General features: G+C 38.1%; 1 protein-coding gene across 1 annotated transcript; it reads right to left on the reverse strand.

The window, feature by feature from the left end:
• Positions 1 to 9,150: 9,150 nt before the first annotated feature.
• Positions 9,151 to 10,742, reverse strand: gadd45ga (growth arrest and DNA-damage-inducible, gamma a). The gene is made up of 4 exons (XM_019108936.2): positions 10,588 to 10,742; positions 10,396 to 10,497; positions 9,983 to 10,193; positions 9,151 to 9,870 (listed from the first exon to the last, which is right to left on the reverse strand). The coding sequence occupies exons 1-4, from the start codon at positions 10,638 to 10,640 to the stop codon at positions 9,757 to 9,759; spliced, it is 480 nt and encodes a 159-aa protein (XP_018964481.1). The 5' UTR covers positions 10,641 to 10,742; the 3' UTR covers positions 9,151 to 9,756.
• Between the last annotated feature and the right edge of the window lie 2,240 nt (positions 10,743 to 12,982).

A 12,982-nucleotide genomic window follows, 5' to 3' on the forward strand; every position in this document is an offset into this window, starting at 1 on the left:
AACAAAACACACTTTTGTCTTAGTGTTCATTTCTTGCTGATAGAGCTTCTGCATAAAATAAGAGAGACTGTGGTTTACAGTCACATCCACAGCCATTAATACGGTCCGAGGATTCCTCTCAGCCCACCCCTCCATCACAGAGGCACTAGAGGCTCTTTAATTTGGAGGACATTACAGCCCACTGCAGACCCTCAGGCACAGGCAAAGCCTTTGTGCTCCATCTTTTAGCTCTGGAGGAAGGAGCAGGGGAAGCCTAACCCACCCTTTCTCTGCTAGAGCATATCCCCCCACTACAAGCTGTGTGCTGATGAAACAGTTTCACTTCTACCCAGCAACCAGGATGGCTATCACTTTACCACAGTGCAGCTCGTTTACCTTTCCACTTCCTCTCATGCATCTCTCTTGCATTTTGTCATTTACTCTCCTCCGTCTCTTTTAGTTGCATGGTGTTGCAGGTCTCAGTAGGTGCAGCTCTACCAGCTGCATCCTGTGTGTCTGAAAGCCGGGTGCTGGTCGTTGTTTACACAAGCAGTGTGTGGCCACACATCTCCGTTCACACACATGGCAGCACCTGCGTCTTCACAACATCATGCACTGCAGAGCAGCAGTAGGGTTGTTTATAATGCTGTTGTGCGATTTTGACATATTGAGGGAGTATTCTAGTTTGTGCAGCTTTTTTGGTGTTGTTGTTGTTGGCATTACTGTTATTATGACAGCCTGTAGTTTACTCAGTGTGAAGTACATTATCTAAGTGTAAGTGTAAGGAAAGTTATAAAATGACTTCCCACTTGTGGACTCTAGACTGTGAGTCACATGGCACTTTTCCTGCAAGGCTTTCATAATGTCATTTTGTAAACATGCTTCACAGCTGAAACTAATGTAGCTGATGCAAAAAAAGTTTAAATTGTTATTATATATATATATATATATATATATATATATATATATATATATATATATATATATATATATATATATATATATATATATATATATATATATAAAATAAATATAATAAAATGTGTACAATTTATATGGTATATATTTTCAAATATAAAATCAAATTCAAATATGATTCATGATTTAAATAATTAATTTTTTGTAATATATCAGAGATAAAGTATATACCTTTCCTAAATGTTATTGACTAGTAAATTAGAAACTGTACAGTTACCTCAACTTATCCCTATGTTAAATATGTCTACTACTGTACTGCAGGATCTGTACTCTGAGGGGTACAATAAAAGTTGCAACAGTCCTACAGTTAAGCTCTGATTGGCTAACAGCTTAGCCTGTCTCCAAAGCAACAGTGTATCTCAGGACAAAGACATCTTCATCTTCAGTGTGCTTTGTCTCAGAGAAAACAAGATTAAGTTTATGCATTAAATGCCCTTGAACTTTGGCAGCCAGAAAAAACTGTATTGAACCCTAACATGACTGTTGTCATTTATACGTTTTTGTGTCCTAAAGATACACAAAGTTATGCATTAACCTAAGTTAAATGTTTTTAAAGTGACCGTTTTAGAGACACCTTTGAAGACTGAGAATGAGAGAGATATCCAAAATCAATACTGCAATTTGACCTGTGGCGCACGACCCTGTTTATTCAGGATATCAAAGGCGATTCATCTGACATGGGACCTGATCACAAGAATGCAAAAGGTAGATGATAAACACAAATGACATCACAGGGGTGGTAAACTCTGCTCACCCCTTTTGAGCCAAATAAAAAACAAGCTTAATCAAAACACCTCTTTGATCCAAAACAATAATAACTGTTCAAAACTCCTTTTCTTGACACAGTTGAGCAATCTTTCAACAACCAATCAGAGCTCTGTTACCACCAGCAACAGCCCATACACCAACAAGGCAATGGATCCAGGTTTCTGATTGGTAAAAACTCCATGAGCACTCAGCTGGCAGCTCCTCCCTTGACTCTCTCTCATCCACACAGATTAAGCAACATCATCAAAACAAGGAGAGCTTAGCTTTGTTTTCCTGCAGTAGCATGGCTCCACTCAACAACAGTGGGCTGTGTTTTGCTATTTGGTGGTGAGAGAGTCTTGTGAAGGCAAGAGGAAAGTAATAGGGCGAATCCTTGTTGCCAGGGTTACAGAGTTCTTTGAGGAAGCAGGAATGATGAGATCGGGTGAAATACTGTATAATATGTGCTACTGAAAGCAGGGTGTTGCATCAGATACATTATGATTCAAACGTACAGAAAAAAAAGTATCTGATTGGTAGTGCATATTAAACTAAATTTCTTCCTGTGCATGTGATGGTGCAGTATCAAATAAATATACTTAATGATTCATGTGTACTTTGTTCAGAGACCAAAGAAACTTGAAAAATGTTAGAACTTTGAACTTTCATGTAAATAGAACATAGTATTGTGTGTTGAATAGGATTTGTGAATTAATTGTTATTGGTTTGTTATATTTTGTTATTTTTAATTCATTGCATTTTAGTAAATGTCAATTTTGTAAACATTATTTCTATTATTTAAATGAATTTTTATTTACTTAGCATTATTTTTATTTTTTTATTTACTTTTTTTTGGAGGTGGCGGGGGGCAGCTGGGAACCGTTACATATTTATATAAGTTGCATATGCATATTTTGCATATTCTATTTTATTTCTATTTATAAAAAAATCAGACAAACTGGGAATTGCTAATTAAAAAGCTAAAATTTTAAAAGTTTAATTAAAATATTAACAGTGCTAATAAATTGTGCGCAAAAAGCCTGGTAAGTAGTTGTATGTTACCTTTTGTACAGCATATGCAGCAATATCTATGTTTGACTAGTCGTAGTAGGATGTCACAGCTACTAACTAAAGGGAGGGGAACCTCTCTGCGCTGGATCTATGTCAGTACCAGACTGCTGACATTGCTGGAAAGGAGAGAGAGAGAGAGAGAGAGAGAGAGAGAAAGAGAGAAAGAGAGGGTGAGAGAACATGCTTTGAGTGTCTCACTGTTTACTACTTCTTGTTTGGACATGTGAAGGGCATCAGTTGGTGACCCTGAACTTTCAGATCCAACTGTCAGGAAAACAAAACTTTTTCCATCCCACACTGTGCAGCTTCAAAATGTCATGCTCCCTTTTTTCTTTGTGACCCATTTTATTTTATTTGTTTGCTTTGTGCTCTGTACCCTTGACTGTGTGCAAAAGGTGCAGAATAAAATCAAAAGAATGTAAGTCACCTGTAAGTCTTTTTGTTTTGACCTATGAATCATGTCATTTGGTTGATCACACTGCAATGGCCTAGCTGTTAACCCCTTAACTGTCACTCACATTTTTGAACATAGACTTGAAAGTGCACTTTCCAAACTAAAATTTTTATAATTCATGAACAAAAACATTTTATAACATGATATTGATGTACCATTTTCGTGGTAATGCAATGTCTGATTTTAAAATGGGTTTTAAAAAATGAATTTTGAGATTTTAAGTTTTCAGTTAATTCAACTCAACTCAACAGGTGAGTCATTTCTGATTATTTCTAAAGTGTGACAGAGAAAAAGGCAATGAAGAATACTTTTTTTTTTGACAAGGTCAGAACTCCTGTTATGATGTAGATTTTTGAGGGTGCACTCTTGTCATAAATTAATTTATTACTTTTCCTAAATAATTTTTAACAGTACAGGGTGACAGTTAACAGGTTAAAAGGTTTCTCTGTATTTGTCTTTCTGTTGTCTCTTTGTCATGTAGCAAATGTCTTTGATGACAAGCAGGTGCATTTATAGAGCTTAGACCATCATAAAGATCTGGAGTCAGTGAGGACTCCTAGACTCCTTTGATACCCCTGTGTAATCCTGTTAAACTCTATGGCTTCTTGCACTAAGACAGTTCTATCTTATCCTTTTGGATTAGGGAACTATCCCTTGTGAATTGGAGAGGCCCTTTAATCTGTTTCACTGAAGCAAGTGAACTAGAAATCAGTTAGTGATACTGTAATATTGTTAAGTTAAATATTCCTCTTATCTGACGGACTGGACTTTTTCTTGTGTGCATATGTTTGTGCAGTGGAACAATCAATTGTTGCATAGAATACAGCATGCTGGATGGAGATGCTATCACTGTAAAAATGTGACTCAAATATTCTATTATGTTTTCAAGGAACTTTGTATTTGAAGTTTTTTGCATTAATGTTTGGTATCTGTCTGATATGGACTCTCTCCTTTTTAAAAGTATGCCTGGAGCTTCTCCAGCGGTTTCCTATTTTACAGTGTGCTGCTGCTATGAGCTGAGTAAGTCAGAATGGTTTGGGTAACACAGCTGCTAAAAACTCTTCACCTAAATTTATCCTGACACTTTCTCTTTTCTCTGCTTCCTTATGTGACCATTCACATCAAAGGCATTTGCACTTAATGGTGTATTTATACTGCAGTGGAAAAATGCTATAACACCTCCGCTGCAATGACCATAGTAAAGATTCAGTGTCAGTTTAATACATTTTTGAAGTCTGTTTGCAATCAAAGCATCCAAACTGTAATATTTAACACCCAAATAACAACTGAAATGCATCCAATGTGTAAATGATATGATATACACAATAAGTATAGTAGAAACCCCAGCACAATCTGCATATTCTAATTGCTCAAGACATTCTTAGATATTTGCTGCCGATCCCCTCCTTATATGCATAAAGTAGAACATTTCTTAACATTTCGACTGCATTGCTTTCCATGGTCCACTGTCAAGTACTTATTTAACAGCGTGTCTCAAAACCATGCATTATTGTCCATTCCTCAAAATTTTGCATTCTCAAAGTGTAGTGTGAATGCTTTAAGGTCTCACAATTATTTGGGAGAAATTTGGAGAAATACAGTCATTTTAATAGGAATCTGCACAGTCAGGAGTTTTGTGTGAGGCTGAAATACATTGCAACAATGTTGGATATTTTGTACCTGTGAAATTTCACTAAAATGATGCTAATATCTGCACCTTTATAGCTTATAATAGTTTAAAGGTGCTGTATAGGATTAACACCGAGTGGTTGAACGAGGTATTGCAGTCCAAATTCAAAATATTTGGAGAGGATTTTTTTCACCTGGAATCTCCTCCTCAGACTTGACGCACACATAGGTTGACAGATTGACGACACATACAGGAACAAGCACACTTGACGATGAATGAAATGAAATACGCTGTATTTTCTGCCAACTGGCAACCCAGAATGCCGAAATACAATTGGGTAAATTGGCAGTGGGCGGGTTTCACAAACCAAAACAAATACGACATTCTGGCCCCGAACGCACATTTTCAAAGGAGAATAACTGACTGTAGCATTGTTTTTCAGATAAACAAGTATGTTAACTTAGCATGTTTCTTTAATATCTGCAAACATATTATGGTATTTTTATGCTGTAGTAGAGTCAAAATCTTATATACAGCACCTTCAACTAACAAAAGATCATTGTGCCTGAGAGCTTTAGTCACTCTAATAACACCTCAAGAATTTCACCTCATATGTCTCTTTCTCGGCCTCTGAATTATCCTGAAGACATTTCTTGCATTTCTGTATGAAAGCTATGTGAGAGTTTTTTCTTTAAACTCCATATGTAGCTCACATTTGGTAATCTGCTGTACCTGCAGTGGCATCTGCCACAGACTTTCAGATATCTGAGGCATGTGGAGAGGCACATAGTGCCAATATCACAACATAACTACTGCATTTCATGTCTGTACAGACTATTTGTGTTTGTACAGTTCTGCATTTGATTCTGATATTTCGTGGATGTCAGATATGCATTCTCAAATTTCTGGCATACATGCTTATACCAACATATTTAGGCATCATATTTGAACATTAGCAGTGCTGCCAAATTTGTGACCGTGCCTCTCCCACAATGACAGCATAGCACAGACACATGACTACAAAAGATAACCTAAAAATGCCAGGAACTTTGATGTTGTCTTCCACCCTGCAGTACTGCCTTAATAGTAGATCAATGAAAAGGAATGCAGAACAATCTGAGCAGCATGTGACCCGTGAATATCCTGGTGTGCCCTGCACTCATACCACACAGTTCAGGCCTGAATGTAGTGTCTATACCCAGGCGCTACAATGCTATTCTGGGCCTGTTAGGTCATGTACTCTGAGTTCAGAACAGGTTACATAAAGAGCGGCCAATCATAATCAGGGAGATCACATACTTCTTTAGAATGAACAAAGTACCGCTTATTCAATAAGAGCATGCAGTTTGTTTATCTGTTTCACAACAATGTATAATATGCACAAATCACTACATTCTTCAGTGTACGCAATATTAAAAACTGTGAAGAGATAGTTCACAGCCCCCACCCCCCCAAAAAAACCTGTGTGAAATTCTTTCTTCTGTGGAAAATAAAACAACTTTCTTTTCTATGCCAGGAAGGATAACTGGAAAGATAATTATAATTATATTAGCATCCACACCAATGCACAATATTGTTCTGTTTATATATAAGCACATGGTGCATTTTGTCATCTGCAGCTTTAAATGCTTGAGCTTTTTAAAGTCAGGAGAATTCTGATTGGCTGTCAATGTTTTCATCATTTATCATAGTTTTGGTGTGGACTGCCCTATTCTTAAAGAATCAGAACAATAATTAAAACATTATCGTTATATTTATCACCCTTTGTGTGAACAGCCCATAACTCTGAAGAGCTTGTTCACATACACAATCATTGAACTCAAGGAATTAAAGTGTAGTTAGATTTACTGTTACTCTACGAATTTGCACTTGCAAAATCTAGAAATTTCAATAGAGATTTGTGTGAGTGTGAAAGAATTCCACATGCAAATTTCGCAGCAGATTAATTTGGTCACACAAATAAGTACATTGACAAACAGAAAGCTGCTTGGTTTGATAGTGATTCTGTGTAAGCTGTGTTTCATACATCTACATTATTGAGGACAGACAACTAATTTTTTTTCTTGTGAAAATTTTACAGACATTTTGCTAATTTTGCATTTGCTACCTTTAGTCTACCATCATGACCATATTGGTGAAAATGTAACACTGAAGGGGATCTACAATCCGATAAGTTCAAAACAGCACTTTCAGAAAAAGCTGATGTCTACTCTCATATCTACTTTCTACTCTGTTGTCTACTCTCAAACCCAAAATCAACTTTCATACTTTCACATCTCGTTGTTCCTGACTCACTAGACACAAAGAACACTATGTCTGTGGCTGGTGATCAGAGCGAGCGTTAGTGCTAACAGATGCCAGTACTACTGTCTGGGTTGAGTCACTAGCTGCAGGGCTTACAAAGGAGGGACACGTGTGTGCACTGCAGACATCAAGCCAGCTGCAAAGCGGTTTTCAGGGTGAAGTGTTTTTTTCTTTGTGTTTTGAAGCCTTGTGCACCTGTGAACACAAAATAAAAGACAAAATTTTTAATCGGTGGGGAGCAACAATTCATTGCTGCTTATAAGGTGGTGAGTAGTCTAATGCCGAAACTCTGAAACACACTTTGTGCACAGGGAAGTTTGGTGACCTTTCACTCACATTTCCTGAAAAGTACTGTGGAACTTTACTGTGTGGTTTTCACAGAAGGTCTCTTGGTCTCTGAGAAAAACGCTACGCTTTGGGCGGAAATATGATGAGAAATGCGTTTCATATTGAGAGCATGTGAGGGCCTGTCGCTAGTCACATGCAGTGCACTCTCCACTGAGCAGGTGACAGATGTGTGAGTTGCTTAAGTCATGCAATGAATGCAACAAATGACCAGACAGAGGAAGGCAGACATATTACAACATGTATTAAAAAAAAGGTGTGAAATCTGTCTGATATTTTAAAGGAAATGAAGTCTAGATTAGATACTGTCCTCTCCCCACAAAAAGCAGTTCAGAAAAATATGAATTGCCCCTCTGAAACAGATACATAAAGATTTTTTTTTCTTGAAATGCCTGTCTGTTTCTGAGAAAACTTGGACAGCTGTCATAAAAAAGACAACAGCCCATTTTTCACTGTCTGTCTGATTGGTTTTTAATTGCTCTCTGGTTCATGTAGTTAGGATGCACACAGTGATATTTAATATTCCCACTTACACAATTAAGATATTTGAAGTTGTATTAGAGTAGAAACAAGGCACGTGAAACTCCTTTCAAAGAAAAAGTTTGTGGGTGTTTGTTACTAGAATGACCTAAAGGGGATCTCCATGGTACCCTGTTTCTTGACTTCAGTGCATTAGCTGTCATTAGTTAATGAAAGTAAACTGCAAAGATCAATTACTATCCAAGGGAGTGTAGATTCTCTTTGTTAAACCTCTGTCTGCTGTTCTTTGTTTTCAAAAGCAGGTGTGTGTTGCTTTGTGCGTGCATGAGCTTAGCTTTCTTGTCGGTTGACTTTCAAGTGCACAAAGACTTTTCAGGCACTACCTAAAAGTCTGGATACACATGCTTCAGGCATTTGCCATCAGTATACAACACCTGGTGCAAGTATTTGCTGTTAAACACATGCAGCTTTCTGTTCAGAAAATTTCGAGTGATGTAACTTTGGAAGACTGAGCATGAGGCTGATTGGACAGCATAGTTAGAGATCAAACAAACCACAAATGAGTATCTGTCTTACTGGTAGTTTAGCACCCTTTCTCAAGTAAACCACAAACCATATGCACACAATGAATAAGTTGAATTGACTTAGTAAATCTAGGAAATGGGATTCCTGCTAACTTGCTGCTAATGTACTTCATCTTGTGCAAAATGTTTTTTATTATTAAATTTTATAATTTTATTTAATGCAATATAAAATGCATATTTAAAATCATCCCTTGTATTGTAACCTTCACTGTCAATACAGCTCAATTTCAACTGTTGTGTTTGGTGAGTTCAGCTCAATTAGTCATTTAACAGGTCTGGCTCTACCCTGCCTCTGCTCCAAATGGATGGTGCAAAACCTACACATGAGAGAAGTCAGTCCCCCATTGCAAAGGGGGTCCTTCAGTTGAGCAAGCTGTTTAAAGAAAGCAGCTGGTGCATGGGTGGTGAAAGGTCAGGAAGAGCTTGGAGAGATGCCAGTTTCTCTAGTGCATTCGCAACCTCTCTTTCTCTCTTGTAGACTGTTACTGAACTGCCCTGAACTCTATCCTCTGATGTAACTGGGTGAAAATAAAACACATTGCTGAAAGCCGACAACTTTGAAAAGAAACATACCATAATTGCATTTTTAAGGTATTTATTTTTAACATTTATTGAAGAAATGGTGGCTTCTTCACCACAATTTTTACATTGCATTGTAAATATTTGATAAAAAGCACAACTTCATAAGAAGATCCATCTTTTTTTCCCCCAGGATATCACAAAAGACAAGTTACATTAGTGTCCATGTCATTTTTTTTTAAACAACATCCCAAGTGCCCAATAAACCTCAAAACATCTTCAAAATGTCACTTAAACATAGTTCCTCTTTAAAATCCACATCTCTTTCCTCAAGAACACCAATTCCAATGCTCTTCTTCGGCGTCAATCTCATAAACGTGCTCTCACAGTCCACCTGTCCTTTTCTGTCCTATTGGCTCCACTACAACAGACTTGAGTGGCACAGAAGACTTGACTTTTCCATGCTCGTCCAAAAAAAAGATTCTGAACATCAGCTTTTCCAGGACGGCCAACCTGTACGCTGGGTCAGTCCACTTTTATCTTCCCAGTTGTGAGGGTAATCCAGACAATATCTCAAAGCTTTCTTGCTTTGCACCGGTGTACCCTTTAGGATGGATATCTTCGACTTGTTCCTGGTTTCATTCACGTGCCAAAGCCATCTCCTATCAGCGCTCCGGCAGAGTAATAGTAGGCACCCATTCGTAGACATTGCGGCTTTCTTCACAGAACAAGCCCAATCTCTCAAGAGCAGAATCTTTCCACGAGTCAGCACTGGGGCTCTTTGAAAAAAAAAAAAAGAAGAAGCGATATTAGTATGACATGCAGATGCAGTGCAAATGTAGGCGTTGACAAAGTGTAGGTTAAGATGCAGAAAAGAGTTGAGCAACTCACCGTTACAAGCATGCAGTGTACGTCCTTAGGTTCCTCATCCTGATCGCTGCCCACAATGTCAGCAAGACGTTCAATGTCATTCACACGAACAATGTTGATGTCGTTGTCGAAGCAGAAGGCTTGGATGAGAGTGAAGTGGATCTGCAAGGCGATGTCCCATTCATACTCCTCATCAGTAGCCAGGACGCAAAAAGCCACACTGTCTGGGTCACTGAGATTGCATAAAAGAAATAAATTGATTAGGGAACGGTTCAAGTGTGCTGCTTGCATATATACATAAGGATGCATCCAATTATTCATTATTAAGAAGACTAGGTAATTAAAAACCATTTCCATATGCCACCCTCTGAGTGTCTAAGGACCTAATGCATACTAAAAGCAACACTTTTAGTGATAAATAAACAGAAACTTACACATTCATAACTTGTGCAGATTCATACACCCCAACGGTAAGGCAGTCCTGCTTCTTAGCGGAGACCAGAAGCTCCTCTAGAGCCGTTCCTGCACTCTGCATTCTGGAGAACATAACTGGCGCATTAGTCCATATACTTTACGTAGTGTTCACTTGATAAAAGAAAAAAACATCAACTGAATAAGAAACTCACCTATCGCCAGTAGCAGCTGCGTTATCTTGTCCACTCAGTTCTTCAAAAGTCATTGTTTAAATCCACGTTAGGTCGTGTTTCGCGTGCGTTTTCTCTACCGTGAGCTGTGGGCTTGTGATGCCGTGTTAAGCGCTCGCCGTGTTTTATACGAGATTTTCCGAGTTTCTCGGCAGTGGGCGGGCATTCCGCTCATGCCCGGTTCTGATTGGATGGCGGCACGGGTGTATGCAAACTACACTGATGCAAGCGCCTTGACTGTAAACAGCCCACGTGGGTGTTCACTCAAATATCACTCTATCAACAACACAAAGCACGGCTCGTGCTCTTGAGTTCAAACCGCGTGAAGTTGTTGAGATCATTTTATTACTTAATCCTTCATCTAGGAAGATGGAATTAATGGAAGAATTAATGTGGTTAACTCGCAACCCTTACTTTTTTATATATTGATTTAACTATATGTGTCATTAATCTAAGTAACCCTCACAGAAAAATACTTAATTATTATATTTATTTGGGACATCTTCATCATGGGGCTGGTCCTCACAATGCAGGTGACTTCAGGTAGTTGTTTTGTGGTTGTTGCTCCAGTTCAAACCAGCTACCATGTTCCATCCATCAATCCAGCAGGGGACATTTGGTCCTCACAATGTAAGCAAAACATGACCCCCACCACCCCCACAGACACAAAGACTGGTAAGTGAGGCACACGCCACTCTTTTGCATTTGTAAAGGAGTCATCCTAATTTACGTGTCTTTGTCATGTGCCTATTAATTACTTTTTTGGCCGGCCCTAAAGCAGGAATAATAGCCTCATGTTCCACCTGCCCCTGGCTTTGTTGCAGCCTGCAGAAAGTGTGTCCCAGTGAGACCCAAGAGCCAAAACTTTTGTTCCAACTTCTTGGAAGTCAGTCAGTTGAATGCATACATACAAATAGCAGATAACTAAAACTTCACTCCAGGCCTGTTTAGCTCCTTATACCACATCTAAAACGGTAAGCAATGTTATTCCCGTAAACAGAGATTAATTAATTATTCAGGAACATCTCGAAACAGCATCACTGCACATATCGTACTACAACATCAAGTCTTGTTCAAACTGGTCTAGGCTATTGGAAGCTCTTTGTAATCCTGTATGCAGTAACCTGCTCACCAGTCTATTTAGTTGGTCTTAACTGGTCTACCAGTCTGGTTTTGGAGGGGTTGTAAGCGCTTGGAGAATTATAGCTGAAGACCATTTGAATCGTATGGGGAACCTGGCTTAAACTGATTTTTACTGCAGGGTAGAGTAGATTTACATTTACATTTACAGTTATGCATTTAGCAGATGCTTTTTTCAAAGCGACTTACAGTGCATTCAGACTATACATTTTTTTTAATCGGTATATAGATATGATCTATGTGTACTTGCAACTTTTAGAGACGTTTCTCCTAATATGCCAAACGATGTAATAACTATTGCGTCAATATTTTTTAATTCTTAACACTGAGATTTGGGGTTTATGATTGATATAACTCACAGAGCTACAGAACTATAGAAAGTGTATGTTAGGCGCCATCTAGCGGCTGTACACATAGCGCGACCTTTCACGCAGAGTATTGTAAATGTAGCTGAGTGAGTCACACCATACAGATACAAAAGATGCACTTGCTCATCAGCTCAAATAGCAGAGATGATCATTTGCTCATGTTGAAACACTCCACAAATGTATGCATCTGAAACCAAACCCGTAGGGTATTGATACACGATAACACAATAAAGCACAGGACAAATGATGATCGAAAGTGGCATTATATCAATAGATGTTCTCTAAAGGCACCTGTGCAGAACCAACGACAGGACAGTGATTCGAGATGCTGTGGCGCCATCTGCAGGTACAACGAGGAAATAAGAAAAACGATTTTTCAGCTTTCCAATGACATTTAAATTCCCCTTAAAAATAACTCTGTCTTGGCCATATCTATTTAAGCGTTTTGACTTTTAACATTGTAAGCAATTATAATGTGTACTTTTATATCCTTAATGAGCCTTTTATGAGGTTATGACTTTTTTCGTGTGTTTTGTGAGTGTCAAATAGATTGGTGCAGATTTACGGCTCAGTTTTAGCTAGTGTATTTGCATTAAAGTCAGACAGGATAATTGTTTTTTATAGGTTACTTTGTGTTGATTTGCATTTCTTTCTATCAGCACAAAAAGGACCTTGCTGTGATAACATGTTCGGACATGTACATTAGATTGACCTAGTTTCAATGTAAGACTTTTATAGATCACTTTCTAAGAATCTCAATGGTCAAAAGAGTGCCATTATATGCATCATATCTAGTGTAATTATGATTATTTTATTGTTCATTGACATTTTTTGTATAAATTTTCATTGTGATGAATGACAAAAATGCA

Source organism: Cyprinus carpio, chromosome B8 (assembly GCF_018340385.1).
Source record: "Cyprinus carpio isolate SPL01 chromosome B8, ASM1834038v1, whole genome shotgun sequence".
NCBI lineage: Eukaryota > Metazoa > Chordata > Actinopteri > Cypriniformes > Cyprinidae > Cyprinus > Cyprinus carpio.

Coding starts and splice junctions, on each gene's coding strand:
- gadd45ga (XM_019108936.2), bottom strand. CDS start 10,640: ATGACTTTTGAAGAACTGAGTGGACAAGATAACGCAGCTGCTACTGGC. Junction 10,498..10,587: donor GCAGCTGCTACTGGCGATAG/GTGAGTTTCTTA, acceptor TATGTTCTCCAG/AATGCAGAGTGCAGGAACGG. Junction 10,194..10,395: donor TCTGCACAAGTTATGAATGT/GTAAGTTTCTGT, acceptor ATGCAATCTCAG/TGACCCAGACAGTGTGGCTT.